Raw genomic sequence first — 25,155 nt, forward strand, 5'->3', positions numbered from 1 at the left:
CCCTTGTGGGCTGTCTACTCTAATCTCCATTCAAAAGACTATGAATTGACCAGACCAAATCATCATGATTACCCTGTGATGAAAAACCAGACACAAGAACTTTGCATAGTTCTGGGAACCACATTTTAAAGACAGTGACAAACTGGAGCAGGTTCACAGTGGAAAGACCCAGGTGGAAGAAAGAATGTCCTTCTAGAAAAATCTATTGCCTCTGTGCAGAACAACACTGAAAAATTAATGGGACTAATTGCCAGTATTCACTGAATGCTTGGAAATATTTAATCTACATAACAACTTTATGAGTGGCGTGCTACTAATAATCCCCCATTTTACAGATGAGAAAACCTAGCCTCATAAAAGGTAAGTGACTTCCTCAAGGTCACACGGCTTTTGTATGAAAGAGCCAGGGTTCTAGCCCAGTGTCAGAGCTTTTAGCCACTGCACACTGCTTCTTCGTTAACTGATGTTTAGATTTCTTAAGGACTTGTTCTGTGAGATTATAGAGGACTAAATGCTAAGTAATATGACGGAAATTAGTGTCGCATGTTATCAAAAATTATTTTTAGTGCTGTGCTGATGAGTAGATTAGGTCTCCTTCAACTTTTGTTTTTTTTGAGAGCAAAGAACTGGAAACTCCTTGATCTTCAAATGGATTTGTTATCTGCTCAGTAAAGTCATTCGCTTTCTGAATAGTTCAGATTGTCTCTTCACTTGACTCCTTTGAGATTTTTATATCCAGAGCCAATGCATCTAGTAAGATTTGGGGTGGATGAAAGCAAATCTTTTATTTACTAAGCAGGAGACAGGATAATGCAGGAGGTGATACCTTGAAGGCAAAATGATTTTAGAAAAGAGACGTATACAGCTGAGAATTTGGTAGCTAACTCTCCTAAAACCATGTCTGCGTAGTCTGAGAAGTCTTTGGGTACCACACGGTTATGTGTTCCCCAAAATAGAAACTGTTAAACCAAATTACCTCTGAAATCTCTTTTAACAGAGATTTTCCTTGATTATGTAGCCCATCAACAAGTCATTACCATGAATAAGATGTCCTGGTTTTAACTGGGGAGTCGAGTTATATTGGGTAACTAGCATGGCCTTTGGAGTTAAAATTAAAATATAACTTTAAATTCAGATTTTGCCCTTTATAAGCTTAAACTTTCTATACTTCAGTTTCTAATTTGTAAAACTGGAATAATAGTAATAATAATAATAATAATAATAATAATAATAATAATAATAACAATAATAATAACAACAACAACAACCCTGTGGGATTATAGTAAGAATTAAATGTGATAATGCAACAAAGCCCTTGCTTCAGGGTAAATGCCCTGTAAATGTTAACTATGATGACAGTGGTGAGGTTAATGAAAAATCCAGACCTCATTATTTTGGAAAATAATTAAGCACTTGATTCCTTTATCAACCCCATTATACCTTATGTGGTTTACACTGGAGCACAATAGTGTTAGTAACTAAAGAGTCTGATCAGAGATCCAAGTCTACAGAAGTGATCATTGTTGGAAAACAGCATGAAGTTTTCTCAAAAACTAAAAATAAAACTACCATACCATCCAGCAATGCCATTTCTGGATATTTATCCAAAGAAAACAAAAACACCAATTCTAAAGGATATATGCATTCCCAAGTACATTGCAGCATTACTTACAATAGCCAAGATATGGAAACAACTTGGTGTCCATCAGTGGATGAATGGGTAAAGAACATGTGGTATATATAGACAATGGAATACTATTCATCCATTAAAAAAGAGAGAATGAAATCTTGCCATTTGCAACAACATGGATGAAACTTGAGGGCATTATGCTAAATGAAATAAGCCAGATGAAGACAAATACAATATGATCTTATTTATACATGGAATTAAAAAACAAACAAGCTCATAGATACAGAAAACAGATTGGTGTTGCCAGAGGTGAGGGTGACAGGGTTGGCAAAACAGGTGAAAGGTGTCCGAAATTACAAACTTCCAGTTATAAAATAAATAAATCATGAGGATGTCATGCACAGTATGGTGACCACAGCTAATAACCCTGTATTGTGTATTTAAGAGTTGCTAAGAGAGTAAATCTTAAAAGTCCTCATTACAAGAAAAAACAAATTTTGTAATGCTGTACGGGGCTGGATGCTAACTAAACTTATTGTGATGATCATTTCACAATACATATAAATATCGTGTCTTTATGTTGTACACCTGAAACTAATATAATGTTATTTGTCAATTACACCTCAATAGAACAATAATAATAATAGTAATCTTTTTGTTTAGTGACAACAGATGGACAATACCAACTGGACCAGTGTATCCCATTTTGTTCTCTTGGGCATTTCCACCCACCAGGAAGAGCAGGTCCCGCTCTTTCTTCTTTTTCTATTCATGTACACAGTCAACGTTTCTGGCAACTTTGCCATCATCATATTGATTATCTCTATTCCACGCCTCCAAACTCCCATGTACATCTTCCTCGGCAACTTGGCCTTGGCAGACATCTGTTTCACCTCCACCACGGTCCCCAAGATGCTGCAGAACATTTTCTCTCCTACAAAGACCATTTCCTACATGGGCTGCTTAGCCCAGACTTATTTCTTCATTTGCTTTGCAGCCATGGAAAACTTCCTCCTGGCTGTGATGGCCTATGACAGATACATCGCCATCTGCCACCCTTTCCGCTACCCTATGATTCTAACCAGAATGCTGTGTTCACAGATGGTGGCCACGTGCCATATCCTGTCCCATCTTCATGCCCTGCTGCACACCCTTCTCATGGGCCGACTCATCTTCTGTGCGGATAACAGGATCCCCCACTTCTTCTGTGACCTCTACCCTCTGATGAAGATTTCCTGCTCCAGCACCCAACTCAACACCTTGATGATTCACACAGAAGGAGTTATGGTCATCAGTGGAGCTCTGGCCTTCATCATTGCCTCCTATGCCTGCATCAGCTGGGCGGCCCTCCAGAGTCCCTCAGCCAAGGGCAAGTGGAGAGCCTTTTCTACCTGTAGTTCCCACCTCACTGTGGTGGCTATATTCTATGGCACCCTCTCATGGGTCTACTTCCGGCCCCTTGCCAGCTATTCAGTGGCCACGGGTCGTAACCTGACGGTCATGTACACAGTGGTGACCCCCATGCTGAACCCCTTCATTTACAGCCTGAGGAATGGAGATGTCAAGGGAGCTTTCAGAAAACTGATGAGGAGAATATGGACTTCTTTATTTAGATAAAACCCCCAAATATAGTTCCAAGTTTTATCTATGATCCTGGGGAAACAGTTTTGTCCCTCACATACGTTTCCTTTAGAACGTCCCAGTAATATCTAAATTATCTAAATAATCATGGTTTTTTTTCACTGGATATTGTCCAGGGATATCCTTTTAACCCAAAGAACACAAAACTATGTACTTAGTGTAAAACAGAAGCATGGTTTTAATTACAGATGAGAGTGGTCTCTAGGCCTGTCATTTAACACCAGTATTGTAACTCTCCGAGTTTTCAGATGCAGGCAACAGAAACCAATTCTGGTTGATTCATGGAGGAAATAAGTTTATTGAAAGTATATGTGAAACTCATGAACTTCCAAGAAGGCTAAGCAACAAGGCTCAATAAAATGGACAAGAATAAGAAATGTCATATAGGCAGAACCACAGTCAAAATCATATCCCAGGTGCAGCCACTCTGGAGAACAGTATGGAAGTTCCTTAAAAAACTAAAAATAGACTTACCCTATAATCCTGCAATCCCACTCTTGGGCATATATCCAGAGAAAACTCTAACTCAAAAAGATACATGCACCCCAATGTTCATAGCAGCACTATTTGCAATAGCCAAAACATGAAGGCAACAATGTCCTGACAGAGGACTGGATAAACTGGGATTTCAAAATTGTACAATAGATAAACAAGATTATACTGTATAGCACAGGGAAATATATACAAGATCTTATGGTAGCTCACAGAGAAAAAAATGTGACAATGAATATATATATGTTCATGTATAACTGAAAAATTGTGCTCTACACTGGAATTTGACACAACATTGTAAAATGATTATAAATCAATAAAAAATGTTAAAAAAAAAAAAAGGAAAGAAATTGTGGTATATATGTATATGTATATGTGTGTGTGTGTGTGTGTGTGTGTGTATATACACATATACACAATGGAATATTACTCAGCCATAAACAAGAATGAAACAATGTCATTTGCAGCAACATGGATGGACCTAGAGATTATCATATTAAGTGAAGTAAGTTAGACAGAGAAAGACAAATATCATACAATATCACTTATATGTGCAATCTAAAAAAATGATACAAATAAACTTATTTACAAACCAGAAATAGACTCACAGACATAGAAAACAAACTATGGTTGTCAAAGAGGAAAGGGGTGGCAGGAAGAGATAAATTTGGAGTTTAGGATTAACATATATACACTACTATACATAAAATAGATAAACAATAAGGACCTACTGCATAGCACAGGGAACTATATTCAATCTCTTGTAATAACCTATAATGGAAAAGAATTTGTAAAAGAATATGTGTATATGTAAAACTGAATCACTTTGCTGTACACCTAAAACTAATACTACATTGTTACATCAACCATACTTCAATAAAAAATAAATTTAAAAAATTGTATCTCAGAATTGGCCTGATGAGGTCACCACATTAGCCACCAGCTAATCACAGCCACTTGTATCCCCACCAACACTACCAGCAATGGGCACCGGGCATAGCCCTTGGAGGCCTGAAAACCAGACGTGACCTCCTCCAGAATGCCCTTACTTAGCTGCTCTTTGTCCTTTTCTTCCATTATTTCCTCATGTGTATGTTATTGATAATAAGAGTAATAGTAGTAGTAGTAGTAGTAGTAGTAGTAGTAGTAGAATAATAATAATAATAATAATAATAATAATAATAATAATAATAATAATAATAATAATAATAATAATAATAATAATAGAATATCCACATATGGTACTTACTGTGAATGGGTCACTGTCAGGGTGCCTCTACATCTATTGTACTCATCAAATCCTTAAAATAACCTTAAATTATAGATACTATTTCTCTTTTTCACAAATGGATAGCTGAGGTAGAAAGTAGTTGAAAAAATTGTCAAGGATCACTATAGTGTAAGCCCTGACAATTTGTTTTTCTTTTTGTAATGCAAGTGCCTGACTTAAGCATTGAATGAGGAAGCATCTGCTTCAAAGGGTATCTTGACATATCACCAGCCACGTGGGATAAAGAGCCAACTCCCACCCAACCCCACTTCCTTTGTTTAGAGATGTTGGTTGATTTAGATTGACAGATCATTTGGGCCACTTGATTTTATTTTTCCTGTGTTTTAAATCCCTGCTCTTCAGGAACATCCATGTTGCTGCAAATGGTGTTATGTTGTCATTTTTATGGCTGAATAGTATTCCATTGTGTAAATATACCACATCTTCTTTATCCACTCATCTGTTCATGGACATTTAGGCTGTTTCCATGTCTTGGCTATTGTAAATAGTGCTGCTATGAACATTGGGGTGCAGGTGTCATTTTGAAGTAGGGTTCTTTCTGCATATATGCCCAGGAGCAGGATTACTGGGTCATATGGTAAGTCTATTCCTGGTCTTTTGAGGAATCTCCATACTGTTTTCCACAGTGGCTGCACCAAACTGCATTCCCACCAGCAGTGTAAGAGGGTTCCCTTTTCTCCACAGCCTTTCCAGCATTTGTCATTTGTGGACTTTTGAATGATGGCCCTTCTGACTGGTGTGAGGTGATACCTCATCGTGAAGTAAGCCAGAATGAGAAAGAAAAATACCATATGAGATCACGCACATGTGGAATCTAAAAAAAAGAAAAAAGAAAATAAATACAAAACAGAAACAGACTCATAGACATAGAACACAAACCTGTGGTTGCCAAGGGGGCAGGGGGTGGGAAGGGACAGACTGGGATTTCAAAATGTGTAGATACTGACAGGCATATGTAGAATAGATAAACAAGATTATACTGTATAGCACAGGGAAATATATACAAGATCTTGTGGTAGCTCACAGCAAAAAAAAAAAAAAGTAACAATGATTATATGTATGTTCATGTATAACTGAAAAATTGTGCTTTACATTGCAATTTGACACAAAATTGTAAAATGACTATAACTTAATAAACAATGTTTTTTAAAAAAATCCCTTCTCTTACGACTTTACATGCATCAATAAAGAGCGAAGCTGGGAAACCTTGGGCCCCCACCTTCAACCCCAACAAAAGCAGAACCCCAAGCCCATGCTCTCTCCATCTCTCTATCTGCAACTTCATTGGGCAACCCCAGGTGTGCCTTGTACTTTCCGGGACCTGGGAGTAATAAACTTTTTTTTTCAAAGCTTATCAGCAAACTGCTGAGGGTTTCTTGCAATCAGAAGTATGCTGTACACCCAGAAATTGACACAACATTGTAAGCTGACTATACTTCAATAAATGTATATACAAAAAAATACAAGAATGAATACTTAAAAAAAAAAAAGAATTACAAGTGTCACTCCAGCCCACTGGTTATCAGTAGGAACAAAACAATCACACAGCAAGTAATGCTGAACCTGGAATTCTAATCCTTAGTATCTGTCTCCAGAGCCCATCCCCTTAACAACTGAAGCACCTTCAACTAAGCCCTTTAGCATTTTCCCTTGGGCTACTGAACTCTCTTTTGTTCTGACCTCTTTAAGTAAAATAACTTTGGGGAGATCACATGCTTGCACAAAAGAGCTAGTTATTTCTATTGTTTCAGTGTAATTATAAATATGGCCCCTTATCTTTCAAAGGGGTGCATTTCTTTACACCAATGATGATCCATCTGAAAAGGAAATCAAGAACACAATCCTATTTACAATAACATAAAAAAATAAGATAATTAGAAATAAATTTAACCAAGGAGGTGAAAAATATGTACACTAAAAACTATAAAACATTGATGAAAGAAATTAAAGCAAGCACAATTTAATGGAAATATATCTCATGTGCATGGATAGGAAGAATTAATATTGTCAAAATATCGATGCTACCCAAAGTGATATACAGATGCAACACAATCCCTATCAAAATTCCAAAGGCATTTTCACACATACACACACAAATTTTAAAATATGTGTGGAACCATGAAACACTCTGAATAGTCAAAGCAATTTGGAGAAAGAACAAAGCTGGAAAATCGCACTTCCTGATTTCAAACTACATTACAAAACTACAGTAATAAAAACAGTATGGTATTAGCAAAAAAAAAAAAAAGACCCATGGACCACTGGAGCAGAATAGAGATCCATAAATAAACCCAAGCACAGACAGCCAAGTAATCTTTGACAAAGTTGTCAAAACACACAATGGGGAAAGGATAGTCTCTTGAATAACTGGTGTTGGAAAAACTGGATATTCACATGCAAAAGGAATGAAACTGGACTCCTAGCTAATACTAGCCATGGAAATTAATTTGAAATGAATTAAAGATTTGAAATATAGGACATGAAACTATAAAACTTCCAGAGGAAAACAGGGGAAATGTTTCTTGACATTGGTCTTGGCAAATTTTTTTTTTGGTTACGTCATCAAATCACAAACAAAAAGCAAAAATAGACAAGTGGGACTATATCAGACTCAAAAATTTCTGCACATCAAAATAAACAATCAACAAATTGAAAAGGCCAACTATGTAATGGAGGAGATACTTGCAAACCATATATTTGATAAGATTTACCAGCCAAAGCATGTAGGGAGTTCATACAACTCAAAACAAAACAAAACAAAACAAAACAAAACAAAACAAAACAAAACAAAAACATATAATCCTATTTAAAAATGAGCAAAGGACCACAATAGAATTTTTCCAAAGAAGCTACACAAAGTGGCCAACAAGTATATGAAAAAGTGCTCACCATCACTAATCATTAGGGAAATGCAAATCAAAACCACAATGAAATTACCTCACACCTGGTAGAACGGCTGTTATCAAAAAGACAGGAAGTAACAAATGCTGGTGAAGATATGCAGAAATTAGAACGCTTTTACACTGTTGGTGGGAATATAAAATGACGCAGCTGCTATGGAAAAGAGTACAGAAGTTCTCCAGAAAATTAAAAATAGAGCTATCACATGATCCAGTAACTCTTCTTCTCACTATATACACAAAGGAATGAAATTAATGCCTCAAAAAGATATCTGCACTCCCATGCTCACTGCAGCATTATTCATAAGTGAAAAGATGTGGTAACAACCTGAGTGTTGGTCAGCAGATGAACGGATAAAGGAATTGTGGCATATAGTATACACACAATGAATATTATTCATCCTTTAAAAATAAAAAGGATACCTTGCCATTTGTAACAACATGGATGAAACTGAAGGACATTATGCTCAGTGAAATAAGCCAGACCACAGAAAGAAAGCAAAACTGCATGACATCTCTTATATGTGGAATCTTCAAAAGTCAAATACATAGAAATAGGTTACAGAGGCAGGGAATTTGGGGAAATGGGTAGATGTTAGTCAGAGGATACAAAATTGTAGTTATATAGAATGAATAAATCAAGAGATCTATTGTACAGCCTGTGGGTTATAATTAATAACACTGAATTGAATCCTAGAAATTTGCTAAGAGATTAGATTCTGGGTGCTCTCACCACACACAAAAAAGGTAACTATGTGAGGAGATGATATGTTAATTAGCTTGTTAATTAGCTTACTAATCACATCAAATTATCATGCTGTATACCTTAAATATATACAATGTTTATTTGAAAAATAAAATTAAATGAAGAAAATAAGGAAAATTTCTGGTGTTCCTGCCTCACTCCTTGATGACTTCAACATCTGATACTCTAAATTTCTCCACCACTATTTAATTATTACTTTTGGAAATACAATTATCCACAGAAACGGCTTATGTAACTAACAACTTAGATTCTCAGTTCCTGAACTGTTGAGCTTCAGCAATCTATTCCTTTACCCCCTCTCAGTCCCCGACTTATGTGCTCATATCCTAGATGCTGCCATTATAAATAACTGAACAACTGGTGAAATCTCAGTTTTAAACATCTCATTATCAGCTTCCATTCCTTCACCTAATTTAATTTAGTTTTCCAACTCCAACAGTTCTCTGACACCAGTGGGATCTCTTATGCTTTGAAATTATTCTTTATTGTCTACTACCTAACTTAAACTTTTCCTTCTCACTTTAACAAGAATACGTTTTATGGTCCAGCACTCTAAACACCTTCTTGTAAACATCCTTAATTCTTTTGTTCCCTTTTGCTCTACCAGGCAAAACCCCAGCCCTAAGCAAAACCAGCCTTTTGTTTATTCATGACTGTGCTTGATTTGCTGAATATTATGGGAGAGTATCACCTAACCATACTGATCTGACTAATTTTAAACTTGTGAACAAAGTATCCAGATGGGCATTCAATACTGGCAGTGTTGGGGCTTACCATAACATTTCCCAGTACTTTGCTTTCCCAAATGCTAGCATATTTCATGTCTTTCTGCAATTCTCAAAAACAACCCAGTTCCTACTACTCTCCGTTGGAATCTCTTCAAGTCTTCCTGCCATCAAATCCACCAGCCCACCTGCGTCTGAATCCCCATGCCCTGACTTCTTTTATGTTGCAGGGGAAGAAATGGCTTGATTCTGTCGACTAGGGGGGAGATAAGCACAGACTAAAAGTTGAGAATTGTGTTTTATTTGGCAAACTTTCTGAGGACTCCAGCCTGGAAGGCAGCCTCAGCTAGCTCTGAGGGACTGCTCTTGAAGAGGTAAGGGAGGAGCCAAGATATGTAGGCGTTTTGCAACAAAAACCAGGTAGTCAGAACATCCAAAGATTGCTTAATTAAAGAAAACCAGACAACTCTAATAAACTTAGTGCTTTTCTTTGTATGGGAAGATGCAAGAGTCTGGGCTCATTGAAATCATTCCTTTGATATGGACCTAGCTATCTAAGGCCAGTACCCTGTTCTTTCACATCCTGAGTCCCCTCAGGGCTCACCATGGGGGGCAGTGGTGGGGGCTGATGGCTTGATGACAGTAGCATCCTTTGTTTGTTGATCTGACAGACAACATTTTTCAGTCAGAGTTCCTAGACAAAATCATCTCCTTCACAGATGTTCATCCTCTTTCAAACACTTTATTCTAGCAATTAATTACTTTCTCTCTTGAATCATTAATTTTCCGTTATATACTGGATCATTTCTGTCAGCAGACAAACATATTTAATGTCACTAGTCTTTACAAATACTAGAAGAAGTTCTCCCTCGACTCGTGTCCTTTTCAAGGTACACACCACTTTTTGTCTACCTCCTAAAAAAAATACTATACTGAAGAAATATCTATCATCACAGCCTTCACTTACTTTCTTGCAATGTTATCAAGAAATGACTGTAATTGTCATTGCCCCAACACTTCACAGAACTGCCCTTCTCAAAGCTTTCAATAATTTATATCTTGTAAAATCTAATAATCAGTTACCTGTTCCATGAATGACCTCTCATCTCTATTTGAGAGAGAGTGATCACTCCTATATTCTGGAAATACTCTTTTCTAGGATTCTGACAAACTTACCTGCTTTCTTCCCAGTGATGGCCACTTCTCATTTTCCTTTGCTACTTCCTCTCTCAGACCTCTAAATGTTGGAGTGCACCCCCATCTCAGGGCTCTGCTCATAGTTCTCTTTTCTATACTCTCTCACTAGGCCATTTTATCCAGTCTTGTGGTTTCAAATATCATCTACATTTTGTTATGACATTTCTGTCTTAAGATAAGACCTCTCTATGAACCTCAGTAATTATGGATTCCACTGCCTATTAAACATCTCCACTTGGATAGACACCACAAAGTTATCACGGCCAAAACAGAGTTATTGATTTTGCACACCTCCACCCAACCAAATCCACATGCCCTCCACTTCCACAGAACCTTCCACAAATAAATCAACAGCATAATATTTCCACCTATTTTCACAGTCCATCCTCAATTCTTCTTTTTCCTTCACACATTACAGCTGGTTTATCAGTGTGTCTAAAGAGCTCTACTTACTATTTGTTCCACATCTGACCACCTACTCCTGGTGTTAGAGTGAAGACTCCTCTGGTCTCTATTATCAGTGACACAAAAGATCAGATGGAATATTTCGGCCACTACATGTATTGAACTGCTTCTTATGACTGTGAGTTGAGAATGACAAGAGATCACAAAATTGTCCCAATTTTACAAGAGGCTTAGGCTACTCTATGGTTTACTCAAAAATCACTCTTCTAGATGACAGTATTGTAACTCACTTTGACTTCTCTCTGGAAAGCAGCACGTGCCATGCCTTCGCTAAGGTGATCAAAGTTCTGCAGGCCATACTGATTTGTAATAGTTTGGCTTAGTCATCTCCTATGTCCCATATTAGATCTGAAAGATGAGAATTTCAGGTTTGCTGATTTTAAAATATCTTTTCCTTTCCAGCGTGGTGAGATTCTGGGTCACTCAGTGGAGGACCAGAACGACTTATTCACAAACTCACTTCTTCCCAAATCTCAACAAGAGGAAGCCAGCAGGGAAGATTATTCCACAGGAGTGTGAACCACACCAGTTATTAGGAGTGTAATCCATCTACGTGAGGCATTTTCAAGTTAGATCTTAGCTCCTCCTTGGGTTCAGGAGATGTGCTGACATTTCTCACTTGCCTGGGAATCACGTTGGACGTTTCCTGAGATGCAGAGTTTCCTGAAAAGCCTTCGCAGAGCACCCTTGACCTCCTGGTTCCTCAGGCTGTAGATCAATGGGTTTAGCATAGGAGTAACTATCGTGTAAAAGATGGCAACCTGGCGATCCTGGTCCAAGTCATAGCTGGACGATGGCCGGAGGTACATGCGGGTCACAGAGCCATACAGGAGCAGCACAACCAGGATGTGGGAGCTACAAGTGCACAGGGCTTTGCCCAGGGCAGCAACTGAGCGCATGTGGGCTATGGCAACACCGATGAGGCGTAGGAACCTAAAATGAAGAAGAAGGGGCTGACCACCACAGCCACACCTTCGGTAAATATTAGCATTTCATTGACCACCGGTCGGGTGCAGGAGAGCTTCAGCAAAGGGGTGATGTCACAGAAGAAATGGGTGATTTGATTGCCGCAGAAAGTTAAACGGGTGACCAACACACTATAAAGGAGGCTGTTGAGGCTGACGACCACCCACAAGGTCAACGTGTTGCGCAGACAGAGGCGACGGCTGATGGTGGCCGAGTATCTTAAGGGGTCGCAGATAGCAACATAGCAGTCATAGGCCATGGCAGCCAACAGGTGGCCTTCCATGCTGCCCACAGCCATAAAAAAGAAGAGCTGAATCATGCAGCAGTTAAAGGAGATGGTTTTATTCACAGACAGTGAGTGCACCAGCATCTGGGGAACAGTGATGGTTGTCAGAAATATGTCAATAAAGGAAAGTTGGCTGAGCAGGAAATACATGGGGGTCTGAAGCTTGGGGTCGGAGAGGGCAACAATTACTAATAGGGCATGGCCCATAACGGCCACCAGGTACATGGTAAGGACAATCCCCAAAATAACAGGTTGCATCTCTGGCCAGCTGGACAGGCCCAGTAAGACAAATTCAGTTACTTCTGTCCTGTTTCTAGTGGCCATAAGACACGATCCACATCACCTGCAAAGAGCAAGTGTTAGGATCAAATAATGCTGACATTTACCCGGGGATCTCTTTTAGGAAACTCCTCTTGCATGGATGTCCCTAGCTTTCCAAAATGATTTTTTCTTTAATTTCTCTCCCTTGCCATTGTTTTGGGATCCATCCACTCACCCACCCACTCTTTAGTATATTCTAAGTTCATTTATTGACCATTGAAAATCTCTCAATTTTATTGATACTCAATAGGATGAAATCACACACGGTCCCGGCTTTCGTGAAATTCACTGTATAACAAGGAGGGCATCACTAAACACATAATTTCTTTGGTGCTTGCTGCGTGCTAGAGAGCAAACTAAATATCAAACATTTGAGCCTCACAACAATTCCACATGGTAGAATCTACTTTCAATTTCATAGTACAGATGAGAAAATTAAAGCAAAGAGAATACTCTACCGAAGGTCTTAGAGGATATGAGCAACAAACCTGGACTTAACCTTGATAGTTTTATTGGACTTAAGCACCACACTTCACTAGTGATCAGAGTTGGAAAGAGAAGAGAAAGATGTCAAGACTCCAGCCAGATGTCTGAGTCTCCACTTTTGATGGAGCACTAAAGTGAAGATCTGGTCCTAGCTTTGGATGTCCAGAAACTCAACTTTGTTCTTTTGGTCAGGGAGCTCTCTTGTTCCGTTACGTCAACTGAACCTACCTGGGATGAGAGTAAGAATGATGAATATAATCGTTGATTTTATTAATGATTTATTTTCAAGGAATAATACAATCTGTCAGTGGATGAGATTCTCGTGACTTTTCAGCTTAGATTTTCCCTACCGGTAGATTTACATGGTACGAAGAGGTGACTTTTTGAGGTTGCTATAGCAATAAGGATCTACTTCTTCATGAATGGGAGAGAAATAATTTTAAAATAGTAGAGTGTAAGAGAACATATAATAAAAAGAAAAGTTCTCTTACCCTAAGTTTACACACCTCCATGTTTAGTTTTACCTCTTCTGATGGTTTAAACCTCTATGCCTCTAAAAAATGTGCTACTTGCTTATACATCTAAGAAACAGTTTTATCAACTTAAGATATCTTTCAGCTCTCTATTTTGAAAAATGAAGTTTTACTTTTTTACATTATCCTCACTCCTCTTCCTCCTTTCTCCAATTTTGCAATGATTTCAGCTCTTCAATTAGCTGGTTTTATCCTTTTAAATGGTATGCTTAAGTCTACATTCCATCCACTTATCTTCCTCACTCTTGCATCCTCCCAAACTTTGGAAAGCTGTACCTTGATCTGTATATTGTCAAGATTGAAAACATACAAAAGATGAGTTGTAGCCACAGGTAAGTCTTCCAAGTAAATGCTGAAAATTGGTGGAAAATATTTACATCAGCATAACTACATAAATATTTTTCCCTGCAGAGCCAAATGACGTGCTATGGTTGCATTTATTCTTGAATGAGTCCAGTGTTCCACCCCACCAGAAGCGAATATTCCTAACATTCAGATAAAGAATCAAAGCCATTCTAAGGACATTGCTCTTGGTGCTTTCTTTACTCTAAAGATCACTATATTAGTATCAAGGTATTTAGATTTCAGACTTCGGAATATTTTCTGGAATGAAAAGGAATATTTCATATTTATAGAGTGACAGTTCATCAAAAAGAAATGACAATCCTAAACATATGTGCCTATGACAAAGTCTAAACTGAGGTAACTGAAGAGGAAAATAGACAAATCTACAATTATACTGGCAATGTCAGTACTTTTCTCTGTTAATCATAGAAGGTAGATTAAAAAAATTGGTGAAATACAGAAGATGTAAATTGGGGCTAAATAACATTTGTGTATCATCCTACCCCAAAATAACATTTTCTTTTCAAGTTGAAATGGAGCATTCAACAAGATGGATCATTTGTTGGATTAGTAAATGTCTCAATATATTTAAAATGTCTTAAATCGTGAAATAGTGCAGAGTATCTTCTCTTAACAAATGAAATTAAATTGTTAACTTCATTAATTCACAGAAAAATTTTAAAAACACAGTTTGAACAACAAATGGTTTAAAAACTCAGAAAATATGAATTTAAAAATTCATATTTCATTTGAATAAAAATTAAAACTAATTCAAATTTTTATTAAAGTGGTGCTTAAAGAGAAAATTATAGCTTAAAATATTTATATTAGAAAAGAAAAGCATGAGCTATCAGTTACTATTACGCACCAACTAGAAAGACTGAAATTAAAAATTTAAAAACCGAAAATACTAATTTTGATGAGACTGTGGAGTTACAGGGCATCTAATGCATTTTACTGGTGGGAAAGTAAAATTGTACATTTAAAAAAAAATAAAGATCACATATTGAGCAGGAGCTCAAAAGATAAAACTTGCGTATTTCAGTGTGTCTTCTTTTGTCTTTATTTCTTCCTGTATCCTTCTCTGTGTCAGTGGATGTAGCTCCAACTATAAGCTCTTGTGACCCCATTATGCATTCAAGGCAGTGGCCACCCACGGATACTTACATGGAGGTATAGGTGAAGGTGAACGAGGAGACAAGATGGAAGGAAGACAGATTGAATAAGTCTCTTCACGGGGACAAATTGAGAGAAAATGGTCTCCAAGAAGGAGAGGGTGTCAAAGTACAGATTTATCCATTATGAGGATAAGAATATAATCACATGGAGTCTGTTTTCTTCCAAGCAAAGCAAAACTGTATTTTGAGATCAATTATATGCAAAAACAGTAATAAGCAGTGGTATTGCTCTTGTTGGCTCACTTCTTCTATACTCATCGCTCCAGCTTTGTCATTTTCCAGTATCTTAACATTTTTCTCATCAGAGTCTGAGCTCTGTGGATCCTGTTCAGGCAACTTTGAGAAATCGAGGATACTGATGTTGGGAGAAGACAGAGAGAGGAATAGTTCATTTAGGAGAGAGGTGAAAATATACACATGTATAGATTTGGACACCTCAGAATAGGAAATTAAACTGAAATATGGGAGAAGAACAAAACAAAAGGAAGGACCCCTGGAATGAGACAGAAAAACATCTCAGGTTTCCCAGTTCCCCACCTGGTACCTTAGGGACGTACAGAGTCATGAAGAAGGGAGAAACCTTGAGTGTCAAACCCTAATCATGCTGATTCTTGTCTTTCTTCTTTGATGAAAGCACCAAGGGACAGATGAGTCTTCACTGTTTTATCAATATCTAAATGTTAGGAATACACTCTCTATAATGCCTTCTTTTTTGGTTGTGGGGTGTGTGTGTGTGTGTGTGTGTGTGTGTATGTGTGTGTGTACACATGTATGTGTTTTGTTTTTTTAATGGAGGTACTGGGATTGAACCCAGGACCTTTGAATGCTAGGCATGTGCTCTACCACTAAGCTATACCACCACCCCCCCAATATAATGCCTTTTGAGCTAAATTGTATTTCTAGTCTGTTCCCCTGTGTTGATGAATCTCAAAGGTTAATCTGAGATTTATAAATCTGAACCTCTTTATCTCTGTCTCAAGAATGTATCTTCAAAATTCTCACAAAATTTGGGTCCTCTGTCACAGATTTCTTGCACCTGGGAACTGTGAACTGTCCCTGCCCTCTCTGGTTCCATGACTTTATTCTCCATCTAAACCTTCACATTTTTCACTCAAAAACATATCTTTCTGTGTCATAATTGACAATTCCTCCATCCCACTGCTTCCCTTGACTGCAATATTTGTACCTCATTCTATTCTTTGGGTTTTTGGTACCAATATCACACTATTTTCTACAAGAGGATTACAATTTCTTATTTTCTGTTCCCTTTCTGTTTACTGTTATGGTGCAATGTAATCTTAATCTCACCTTTTCTCTGTATCTAACATCACACACTCAAGTTAGAAAGTCTGGGTAGAGCTGTGTTCCTTCTTTTCCACATTCTCACAAAATTAGGGGTTCCCTTCTTTGTCATTTTCTATAACAAAGCTTTCCTATAGAACAGCTCGCCCCAGTGAGGCAGCCTCACTTACATGTACTCACTCTGGGACCCTACCAACCCCAAGAGGCTCCAATTTTGTCCTGATGAAATATTAATTAGAATGGGATGAGCCCTTGTACCTTCCTTTATCAACTCAGATTGTCGCTCAGGAGTCTGCTTCTTCTCCTTCCTGATGTCATACATCTCATGGAGGCAAAAGCCATAAAGATTCTGAAACGAGCTGTGTCTGCAGGGAAGGTCTACCCTTTGGGGGCCACCGTAGCCTCCATAATGACAATAGTTAGGCAAGAAAAAACCTTAAGGGAATCTTGATTCCCATTTCATCATGTCAAGAAGCCATTTTTCATAACTTATCCTTTCTGCAATTATTCAGGTTTTGTTATTAATCCAAACATCTTAACTCAGCTGAATTAACTGTAAGGCATGAGGCTTTATGATACTGCAGTGGGACAACTCTGATGGCCATTGTGTTTCCATTCTGCTCACCAATTACTTTCTCATTTCCAGCCCTCACTCAACTGCATCCTTTTGCTGGATTTCATCTAGCTGTTTTGCCTCATCTATATTAAAACTATCAATCATCCTCAGAATACGTGATTTAAACAAGTCTTTGAGTAAAAAATAGACAGCAGGAGGTAGATCACCACATTGAAAAAATTGAAATTTGTCCATCTCCTCCAGGTTATCCATTTTGGTTCCATACAGTTTTTCATAACATTCTCGTATGATATTCTGTATTTCTATGTTATTTGTTGTAATTTCTCAATTTTCCTTTCTTATTTTGCTTATTTGTGCTCTCTCTTTTTTCTTCTTTGTGAGTTTGACCTGAGGTTTGTCGATTTTATTTACTTTTTCAAAAAAACAGCTTTCGGTTTGATTGATTTTTTCTATGGTTTTTTTAATCTCTATTTTATTTGTTTCCTCCCTGATCTTTATTATTTCCTTCCTTCTGCTGACTTTTGGGTGTTTTTGCTCTTCTTTTTCTAGTTCTTTTATCTGGTGGGTTAGATTGTTTATTTGAGATTGTTCTTCTTTTTTGAGGAAGGCCTGTATCACTATAAACTTCCCTCTTAGCACTGCCTTTGCTACATCCCATAAAATTTGTGTGGTTGTGTTTTCATTATCATTTGTCTGATATTTTTTAATTTCAACTTTGATTTCATAATTGGCCCATTGGTTTTTTAATAGCATATTGTTTAATCTCCATGCTTTCCTTTTTTTCTCCTTTGTTTCTCTGCAGTTGATTTCTAGTTTCATGGCATTGTGGTCAGTAAAGATGCTTGAGATAATTTCTATCTTCTAAAAATTGTTGAGGCTTCTTTTGTGCCCAAGTACATGATAAATCTAGAAAATATTCCATGTGCACTTGAAAAGAATGTATATCCTATTTTGGGGGGGGGGTGTAATGCTCTGAAAATATCCGCCAACTTTAATTTTTCTATTGTAGTATTTAATTCCCTGTTGCCTTATTTATCTTCTGTCTGGAAGATCTGTCTAGTGATGTTAATGCAAGTTAAAATCTCTGACAATGATTGTATTCCCATCAATATGGGAATATTGATGGGAATATGTACATAAAATATGTACATAAAAACATATGTATATTTTATGTACATATTCCCATCAATATTCCCATATTGATGGGAATACAATCATTGTCAGAGATTTTATGTACTTAGGTGCTACTATATTGGGTGCATATATATTAACTAGTGTAATATCCTCATCTTGTATTACTCCTTTAATCATTATAAAATGTCCTTTTTTATGACCTTTGTTTTAAAGTCTATTTTGTCTGAAATCAGTACTGCTACACCTGCTTTTTTGGCTTTTCCATTTGCATGGAATATCCTCTTCCATCCTTTCACTCTCAATCTGTATGTGTCCTTCTCCCTAAAGTGGATCTCTTGTATGCAGCATATTGAAGGTTCTTGCTTTATTATCCAGTCTGCCACTCTATGTCTTTTGATAGGAGCATTTAGTCCATTAACATTTACAGTAATTAATGATAGATGTGTGTTTATTGCCATTTTGAACTTATTTTTGCAGTTGATTTGGTATTTTCTCTTTGTTCCTTTCCTCTTCCTTTTCTGGTTTGGTAATTTTCCTTTGTATTCTCTTGGATTTTATTTAGTTTTTGTGACTCCCTTGTAAGTTTTTGGCTTGTGGTTACCCTTTTTTGTAAGTCTATTAGCCCATTACTATAACTGTTTTTATTAAACAGAGAGTAATATAATCTCAAACCCATCCTACTGAGAACAAAAAATTTTAAAAAGAAAGAAAAAAACCTCTATATTTTCTTGCTTCCCTCTCCCACTGTTAATGATTTAGATGTCTTCTGTTATAATTTTGTGTTTATTCTATTTGTAATTCATGGTAGTTTTCCCCTTTCCAGTTATGAATTTCTCATTTTTGTAGCATCTTACTTCTTTTCTATTTAGAGTAGAACTTTCAATATTTCAGCATGGGTTTAGTGTTGCTAAACTCCTTTAGTTTTTGCTTGTCTTTGAAAATATTTATCTCTCCTTCTATCCTTAAGGATAGCCTTGCTGGATAAAGTATCCTAGGCTGCATCTTTTTTTCACTCAGGACTTTGAATATATCTTGCCACTCCCTTCTGGCCTGTAGAGTTTGTGTAGAGAAATCAGCTGAGAGCCTTATGGGGGTTCCCTTGTAATTCACTCTTTGTTTTTCTCTTGCTGCCTTTAGGATCATTTCTTATCCTTGACTCTGGCCATCTTGATTATGATATGTCTTGGTGTGGGTCTGTTTGGGTTCTTCCTGTTTGGGACCCTCTGACTTCCTGTACTTGGATATCTGAGTTCTTCTTTAAGTTTGGGAGGTTTTCAGTCATGATTTCTTCAAATACTTTTTCAATTCCCTTTCTTCTTTCTTCCCCTTCTGGAACCCCTATTATGCATAGATTGGCACGCTTTATATTATCCCATAGGTCACTTATGTTTTTTTCATTAGTTTTTATTTGTTTTTCTCTCAGCTGTTCTGATTGTGTGCATTCTGTTGTCCTGTCTTCTAGGTCATTTATTCATTACTCTGCGTTATCTAGTCTGCTTTGTACAGCCTTTAGATCAGCTCTCATCTCAGCCAATGAGCGTACCAATTCTACTTGGCTCTTCTTTATAGCTTCAATTTCATTTTTGACATATTTTATATCTCTAAACACTATCTCTTTTAGTTCCTTCAGTACATTGATCATTCCTTTTTTGAAATCTTCATCTAGTAGGCCATCAATGTCTATTTCATTGATCATTCTTTCAGGGGATTTCTCTTGCTCTTTTAATTGGCAGTAGTTCCTCTGCTTCTTCATCTTGCTCATATATCTCTGGCACTGTGGCTTATGGAGTATCAGTTACCTATTGTGGTCCTTAAGGAGTTTATTTATTTATCTGTCTAACACCTTTGCAGGAATAAAACAGGTTTTTGACATCTTTGTCTTTTGAAGAGGGCAATGTTCTGTCGGAGTTCTGCAGGTGCTCTGGTTGGCTGAGTGGATCCATGGATGTGAGTTTTGGTGTGTTTGTGGGAGAGGGTGAGCTACAAGCATCCTTCTACTCCACCATCTTGGCCCCCTTCCTCAGTCTCATTGGTTTCTGATTTATTCTTATTGTGTTTCTTTTTGCTCAAATGTTCAGATACATGTATATTTTATTTTCCCTTTATTTTTACACAAAAAGTAGCATGCTGTAGATGCTCTTTTACACATTGCTGTTTTCACTTCAAAATTTGTCCTGGAAGTCCCTCCATATTTATTCATAGATTTCTTTATCATTATTTTTTTCATACCTGCAAATTACTTAACTGCATTGATGTTCTGCAGAGTATCCTTTTGAGGTTCTAGAATAAGATAGTGGTGTTGAGTGTGCTAAATGCCACTGTATTGTATACTTTAAATGGTTAAAATGGTAAATTTCATGCCATGTTTATTATACTAAAATTTAAAAATGTTAAGAAAAAGCAAGATCAAATCTCTACATAAATCACAGAAGAGAATTATAAAATAATAACAATGTATGATTAATAAGTAAACAGAGGAAGGGATAGAATAACACAATACATACTTAAATAATCAAAAGGGAAAAAGAAAAGAGAGAATAAATATGAACCCAGGTATCTCAATTAGAAAGCATATAGAAATATGGAAAATATAACTTCAAATGCATTCTGGCTACATTTGATGTTAATAGATCAAATTCCCTAGAAATACAATGATTGTCAATCTATATAAAAAGAGTAAAACCCAGTTTCACACTGTTAGGGAACTAACTCTAACACTTTACACATCTAAGGACATAGAAAAGTATGAAGTAAACTGATGGAAAAGAAATACCATGTAAACACCAATGAAAAGAATGCTGGTATATCCATATTAATATTTTAGGAGGTAGTTGAGATATTAAGGTAGGAGCCATTGCTAAAGAGAAATATCTCCTAATTAGAAGTGCAGTGGTGTGCTGTTAAATGAATAAGAAATGGCTATTGAGGGTGAGCTTTGCTTTGTAGCATTGACCAATTTCCATAGTGTAATTATCCCCTCTATGGCTGATTTCAGTCTACCAATATGTTGTCATTGAATGTGGAGTTGGAAAGAGATGTTCATAATCATCTTGAAGCCAGTGCAAGCCAGCTTCAGCACATCTTACATAGAAGAATCAGTCCACCAGGAGCAGATCATGATGCTACATATGTGTGTTCTCAAATAACATAGTATAACAAGTATTTAAGCAAAAACTGACATATCTAAAAGGAGAAAAAGACAAATCCACAATTATAATTGTGTGACATGTTTCACATTTTTTTTTTATGTATTTTATGAGATGATGAAAAAGCAGAAAAAAATTAATTAAAGATAAAGAATATTTAACAACCCAAGTAACACACTGGACCTAACTGACATATTAACAACACTGCACATGACAGCAGAATGCGTATTCAGAGTTGCCAACCATATAATAATTTTAGGAGATCTAGCTCACTGCGTTCATGACTGCAATAAGAGGATTTAGTCATTGTCACTTCAAGAAGTTAGCCCTATTGACAACTATTTCTAGGGCCTGTTTTATATCTCTGTTCCTGAGGCTATAGATGAAAGGGTTCAGCATGGGAGTAACTACTGTATACATGACTGAAGCAATCACGTCTTTGTTATTGGAGTCCCATGATGAGGAGAAAAAGTAAACACCAGCAAGTGTCCCATAGTATAAAGACACCACAAATAGATGGGAGCCACAGGTGGAAAAAGCTTTAAAGAGTCTCTTAGTGGAGGGGACCCTCAGGATGGTAGTCCCTATATGAATGTATGAGGCTAAGATACTACTCAAAGGCAGGATGAACAGCATTCCTCCCTCAGTGAAGATGACCAGCTCATTGAGGGAGATGTCCGAGCAGCTCAACTTGAGGAGCACAGTGAGGTCACAGAAGAAATGGGGGATGGTATTGTCAGCACAGAAGGACAGTTGGACCAAGAGGAGGGTGTGCAACAGGGCATGGATACAACAGAAGACCCAGGACCCAGCTACTAAGGAGATGCACAGCTCCTCCCTCATGATGGTGGTGTAGTGAAGTGGCTGACAGATGGCCACATACCTGTCACAGGCCATCACTGCAAGAAGGAAATTGTCAAGACAACCAAAAAGTGTGAAAAAATGCATCTGGAAATGCACCCCACATAGGGGATGGATCGTTGCTGAGTCTGCATGTTCACCAGCATCTTTGGGACAGTGATAGATGAGAGGGAGATGTCAGAGAAGGCCAAGTGGCTGAGGAAGAAGTACATGGGGGTGTGGAGGCGAGAGTGCAGCCTGATGAGCAGGATGATGAGCAGGTTCCCCAGCACCGTGGTCAGGTACACGCCCAGGAACAGGGTGAAGACCACGCACCGCTGCTGTGGCCGGATGGGGAGCCCCAGGAGCAGGAACTTGGACACGCTGCTCTTGTTCCCCCTCCTCATGCCCTTCTTGTCTCTGGTGGGAATTGGGGAAAGTGGGAAATGTCAGTGAACATGCCATAGCATTATAGTAATGGCCTTTTTAGTGTGAAAATTCTTATTTTTAGCTACTTTTCTCTTTATTTCTCACAGTTGTTGCTGTATGAATCAGTCTGCCCCATTCTGGCTCCAATAATAGATCAAATCCTCACATTAATCAAGTCTTTTTCCAAAGAAACCAAAGGAAATTTCTTTATTCAACAAATATTTATTGAAAAATAGCTCTGTCCCATACTGAGTACATAGTAGTGAACAAGAAATAAGAAGTCTCTGTGTTCAAGGAGTTTACATCTTTATATCAAGCCAGGTTCAAACCTCTATAATTTGCTGAGATCAAAATGTAAAAAGGGTACCGGGGGGAGGGTACAGTTCAGTGGAAGAGCGTGTGATTAGCATGCACGAGGTCATGGGTTCGAACCCTAGTATATCCACTAAATAAATAATAATAATAAATAAACCTAATTACCTCCCCCCATAAAACAAAAAAACACAAAAAATCTTTTTAAAGGGTACCAGGTAAGAGGTATCAGTCATTTTCTCTTAAAATGGGTGTGGAACTCCCTACATTGGGAAAGAATTACTGAAGCTTTGTCACAGGACTTCAGTGTAATTGGCTGTGTCAAATTCCCTGTTATCAAGTGTCCAATCCAGGCTTCCAAACCAACATTAATAATAGTACCAGGCATTATTCCAAGTGTTTAACATGCACTTTCAAATTAAATCCACATTAAAGCTCTAAAAATGAGATTATTATACTTATTTTGACTGTAAGAAAACAAAATTGTGTATTATGTAAATGTGCAAAGATATAATTAAGTGTAGCAGATGGAATCACAACATTTGTCTGCCTCACCAAAATCCATGTCTTAAACTCCTCTGCATAGAAATTATACCCTCACTGGTTAGAATATCCAGAGAAGCTGTATTATGTCCACTACCTTTGTCAAAAATGTTCTTAACTCCCTCTAAGAAAAATTTGCCACTCACATTTATTTGTCCATTATACAATTTACAAAGAACTTTTGCATGCTTTAACTCCTCTCAAAGCAATAATTATATATTTAAGGATTGTTTGATACACAAGGCGACTATTATATCCTTATTTTATAGATGTGAAAACTGAGGGTAAAGAGATAAATGACTGACCTAAGGTCACTCAGCTTTTTTGGTGGTGGGTTCCAGATTTAGTATTTCTTTGGAAGTTAGGTTGCAGGTGAGGATTACCAATGACATAACCCTGAAGAGGGAATCAAGACTGACACCGTCACTCAAGTATAGGTGCAGGACAGCAAGTCTCCCTCAGGGACCATGAACTTGCTCAGGGACACTGGTTATCTCAGTTCATGGCCACCAAGGAGGACAGAGACTTGACCGTTATGTGCAGGCGTGGCCGTTCACTGACATACACTGTGCGAGTCCTCACAGAGAAACCAGCAGAAAACAAGATGGTTGGAGCCAACTAGGAACCCTGATTCAGATAGGGCCTGGTGAAGGAGGCAGCTGGGCCATGAGCCCTGGAGAGGTTTGATCTTGGCCTTGAAGTATGAGAGGGAGCCTTTGGATGGGCCTGTTTTCTCAGGCTTCTACCTGTTCCATCCCAGACAATGGTGAAAGAGGAGCCCCTATGACACAAACCCCCACAAGGTGGTTGGTGAGTGAGGCACTTGGGCCCTATTCACTCACAGGAACTACCCCGTAAACACTAGCTGCAAATAAAATAGAGCAAATAACACACACACACACACACACACACACACACACACACACACACACACACACACACCACGGAGAGGGACAAAAACCATGAAGAAAACATACATATATCCACATTATAGGAGCAAAGAAACGCCACACAGACCCACGTGGAGTGCATACGCAGACTTCTAGACGCAGAGACACGTCTTGCCCACCTAGAATTCCCAGCTCACGCTGACCTGTGCCACTCAGGGAGCTCAGGCACCTTCTAACCCAAGCAGTTTACTAAGCATTGAGCTTCTGTTGAGAACCCCATGAACTAAAAAGTAAGAAGAGCCCTCTCTGAGCCCGTGACCTCCTGAGCTTTCTGTGACTGTCCTTGAGCGCCTGAGCCACAGGCGGGAGGATACCATGTTATAAGCCTCAGAGAGGACACATAAAAAGTCCCTAAGCTCCTGGTTAAGGAAAGAATCAAAGTAGACTAATTGCCTCCAATGCCTTGGGGAGGAGCCTGTGCGGAGGCTGAGGGACTGAGCTGCTACAGTCACCTGAGAGGGTACCCCAGACTCAGGGCCACCGTGGGCTCCTCTCCACCTGCTCACAGTTCCAGGAGTGAGGATGGCTCAGTCATCCACAACTCCAATGCTGCCAGCCCACCGGGTCAGCCTCTCCCATCAGCACATTACAGTCCAGGAACAGAAAGTCTGGCTTCTGCAAACCCCCACACCGCTTACACTTGCTACCACGAGAGCGCAAATCTGGCTTTAACTCCACATCCTGCAGGTACCTTCTCTCC

At 38.1% G+C, this 25,155-nt stretch overlaps 3 protein-coding genes across 3 annotated transcripts; 1 reads left to right on the forward strand and 2 right to left on the reverse strand.

The window, feature by feature from the left end:
- Window positions 1-2,302: 2,302 nt before the first annotated feature.
- LOC105069934 (olfactory receptor 1Q1) lies at window positions 2,303-3,247 on the forward strand. The gene has a single exon (XM_010956177.2). It carries the CDS (start codon window positions 2,303-2,305, stop codon window positions 3,245-3,247), a length of 945 nt encoding a protein of 314 aa, XP_010954479.1.
- Window positions 3,248-11,700: 8,453 nt separating this feature from the next.
- Window positions 11,701-12,683, reverse strand: LOC141577575 (olfactory receptor 12D2-like). Its single transcript, XM_074363179.1, is given in 2 exon segments — window positions 11,701-12,029; window positions 12,032-12,683. Coding segments are annotated over 2 exon segments (981 nt in total).
- A 9,007-nt stretch (window positions 12,684-21,690) lies between these two features.
- LOC105069962 (olfactory receptor 1J4-like) lies at window positions 21,691-22,628 on the reverse strand. The gene is given in 2 exon segments (XM_010956213.2): window positions 21,691-22,334; window positions 22,337-22,628. Coding segments are annotated over 2 exon segments (936 nt in total).
- Window positions 22,629-25,155: the final 2,527 nt, after the last annotated feature.

This window comes from Camelus bactrianus, chromosome 4 (genome assembly GCF_048773025.1).
Source record: "Camelus bactrianus isolate YW-2024 breed Bactrian camel chromosome 4, ASM4877302v1, whole genome shotgun sequence".
NCBI classification, from domain to species: Eukaryota; Metazoa; Chordata; class Mammalia; order Artiodactyla; family Camelidae; genus Camelus; species Camelus bactrianus.

Bases quoted from the DNA above. Each gene is read 5' to 3' on its own strand.
- LOC105069934 (XM_010956177.2), top strand. From the start codon at position 2,303: ATGGACAATACCAACTGGACCAGTGTATCCCATTTTGTTCTCTTGGGC.